Source organism: Hevea brasiliensis, chromosome 7, assembly GCF_030052815.1.
Source record: "Hevea brasiliensis isolate MT/VB/25A 57/8 chromosome 7, ASM3005281v1, whole genome shotgun sequence".
Taxonomy (NCBI): Eukaryota; Viridiplantae; Streptophyta; class Magnoliopsida; order Malpighiales; family Euphorbiaceae; genus Hevea; species Hevea brasiliensis.
The window spans coordinates 99,816,630-99,819,067 of NC_079499.1; the positions used below are offsets into that span (position 1 = coordinate 99,816,630).

Sequence of the window (2,438 nt, forward strand, 5' to 3'; positions counted from 1 at the left end):
AAGACTTGGCAGCAGAAACAAACCAGTGGGAGGCCCCATGGGTTGAACATTAAGTTGTACAAGCACCTTCAAAAGACAAGGAGATGAAACAAAAAGGAGAAGAAGGAATTAAAGCAAGCAAAATGTAAATGAGAAAGAAAAGTCCCAGGAGCAAGAAGCCCAAAAGAATCCATATTGAATGTAGGAGGAAGGATTTTGTTTCAAGGAAAGTATAAAACTTTAAAAGTGCACTCGCTCATTCAATATTACCCATAAATTTTCTACAGAAACCCTTCTCTTTTATCAACAATGTTCATTGTGTGTTTAGCTTAAGGATATGTATCTAACTAGACCAGAGCAAGAAGTAAGCCAAGGCACAAGAAATAAATGGCAAACAAGGCGCAGAAGTTGAAAGATAAGCAAATGGGTATTAAAATGCAGCTTCCGCATGTTTTTATCAGGGAAACTTGATCAATTAGATGGCTCAAACATGATATTTAAGCAAATGCAAAATCAGAATCCAGTGACGAACCAGACCTAGCCGCAGCTTCAAGCATGTCCTTTCTCTTTCTCTTGGATCAATATGAAGAACGTACCAGCTGATCAGTAGACTAAGACTTTGAGCAACCTTGAAAAAAGCTCACTTACCAATTTCCATGTATGTATGTTGTAGTAGTAACCAGTTGCTCACTCAGCTTCCGGTGCAGAAAACAAAGCAAAATAACCACTGAAACTCACAAGAGCAAGAATTCAAAATGCAGCACTGAAATGAAAAACTGAAAATAGCCATCAACATTAATCTTCTTTAGAGTCTAAAACCACCTGACATAATATTCACCATCCCAACCCCATTACTGCCCACATATAAACCACCACCAGCACCGGCACCCCCCCTCCAAGAAGATAAAAATAAAAAGCGAAAACAATACTAACAGAAACAAAAGAAACCCTACAAAAACTACCTAAAAATCCTGAGATGATAGTACCAGAATTTTCACCAAGCTGTCAACTTGAGAAATTTTCCCCCTACTTCTTCCTTTTAAAATCCTTGATTCCTACCAGAAGATTGGTTTCCATTTCCTAGGGTTTCTTACCCAGAGTGTGCTTGTTGTTATGCATCCAAACCTTAAGCACATGCCTCTTCACTCCAGTCTCATTGCAGAACTCCAGCACCGCAGCTTCATCATGTTTCTGAATCCTCCAACCCAACCTCTCTGCCAGTGCCAGCATTCTATCCTTTTGCTCCTGCGTGAACTTCGTTCTAAACCTCTTCCTCGACGACCCTCCCCCACTGCCACCTCCAAATCCACCACCACTTGGATTCGACACATCTTCTTGATCTTCCCTACTCTGACCTCCCGAAGTGGATGGCAATGCTAAAGGCCGTTGTTGTGGTGGAACCACATGGAGGTATCCTGCTGGGGTCCTGTAATACGGAGCGAATTGCGGCACCTGATGATGGAGGTGATGTGGGTGAGGGTGGCCGTGGAAGAACAGTTCTCCTCCTCCAACCGGTGTTGTTGAGTCGTTGGATTCTTTGCGGTGGAAGTTTCTGTGGCAGTTACAAGCGGCACATTTCAGCGCGTCGAGTGTTCCTTCAGCTCCAGCAGCCAAGAACTCACCACACCCATCCACCGCTTGTCCCCCGATTCCCACTGCGTGGTTCTTCAAACACTCTCTATACCTTGGCTTCGTCGACTGAACGGGTCCCGCTCCAGTCGCTGCTTGTTCACCTGCAGAGCTAGTCATTTTGACTCGGGAAGAATTACCCAACGAGTCATAACTCGCCGGCAACCCTATCTCCTCTTCCTCCTCATGCTCTTCCTGATCCTCAAACTCCATATCACCCTCTTCCGTCTCTCTGTCTAAAAAAAAAAATTACCTTGTAAATAAAAAAAAAAAAAAAGAAATCACCCAGATAGTTTCTTAGTCACTAATTCTCGTTGAGAGAGTATTAAGGAGATAAGAAGGATTGAAAGGATGTGGACATGAATTTTTTTCACTCTCTGCAAAGGAGAGTGCTTTGCTTCCAAGCTCTCTCTTGATATACTTTTCCCGTTCTTGAAATCCTCCTCTTCAAGACCCATTTCCACCGGCTATAACCGGTCATCCGGTGATCAACTTTTTTACCGTTTCTTGTTTTACTCCGCCGTAAATATTGGTGTTGTACTGTTCAGACCAGTAGCATGAGGTGGAGTGGCGTTGGTGTACAGTCTACACAGACAAAAGAAAAGAAATGGAATCCAACGTCCACGCGCTTTCCCACTCGCCAGTTGACACTGAAATCTATTACTTCCTTTTAATCGTGTGCTCCCACGAATCTCCGTACCCTGTCACGACACAGATGGGTGGGGTTCAAATTGTGGGGATTACTGTGGAGCGTGTTGCGGCGCGTGGGATCTAGTCTCATGGGAAAACATTGGAGGATAAGTGTTTCGATTTATGGATTTTTTTTTAAT

General features: G+C 43.6%; 1 protein-coding gene across 1 annotated transcript; it reads right to left on the minus strand.

Moving 5' to 3' along the window:
- Positions 1 to 748: 748 nt before the first annotated feature.
- On the minus strand, positions 749 to 2,017 carry LOC110644062 (zinc-finger homeodomain protein 2). Its single transcript, XM_021796674.2, has one exon. The coding sequence runs from the start codon at positions 1,819 to 1,821 to the stop codon at positions 1,060 to 1,062; it is 762 nt and encodes a 253-aa protein (XP_021652366.2). The 5' UTR covers positions 1,822 to 2,017; the 3' UTR covers positions 749 to 1,059.
- Between the last annotated feature and the right edge of the window lie 421 nt (positions 2,018 to 2,438).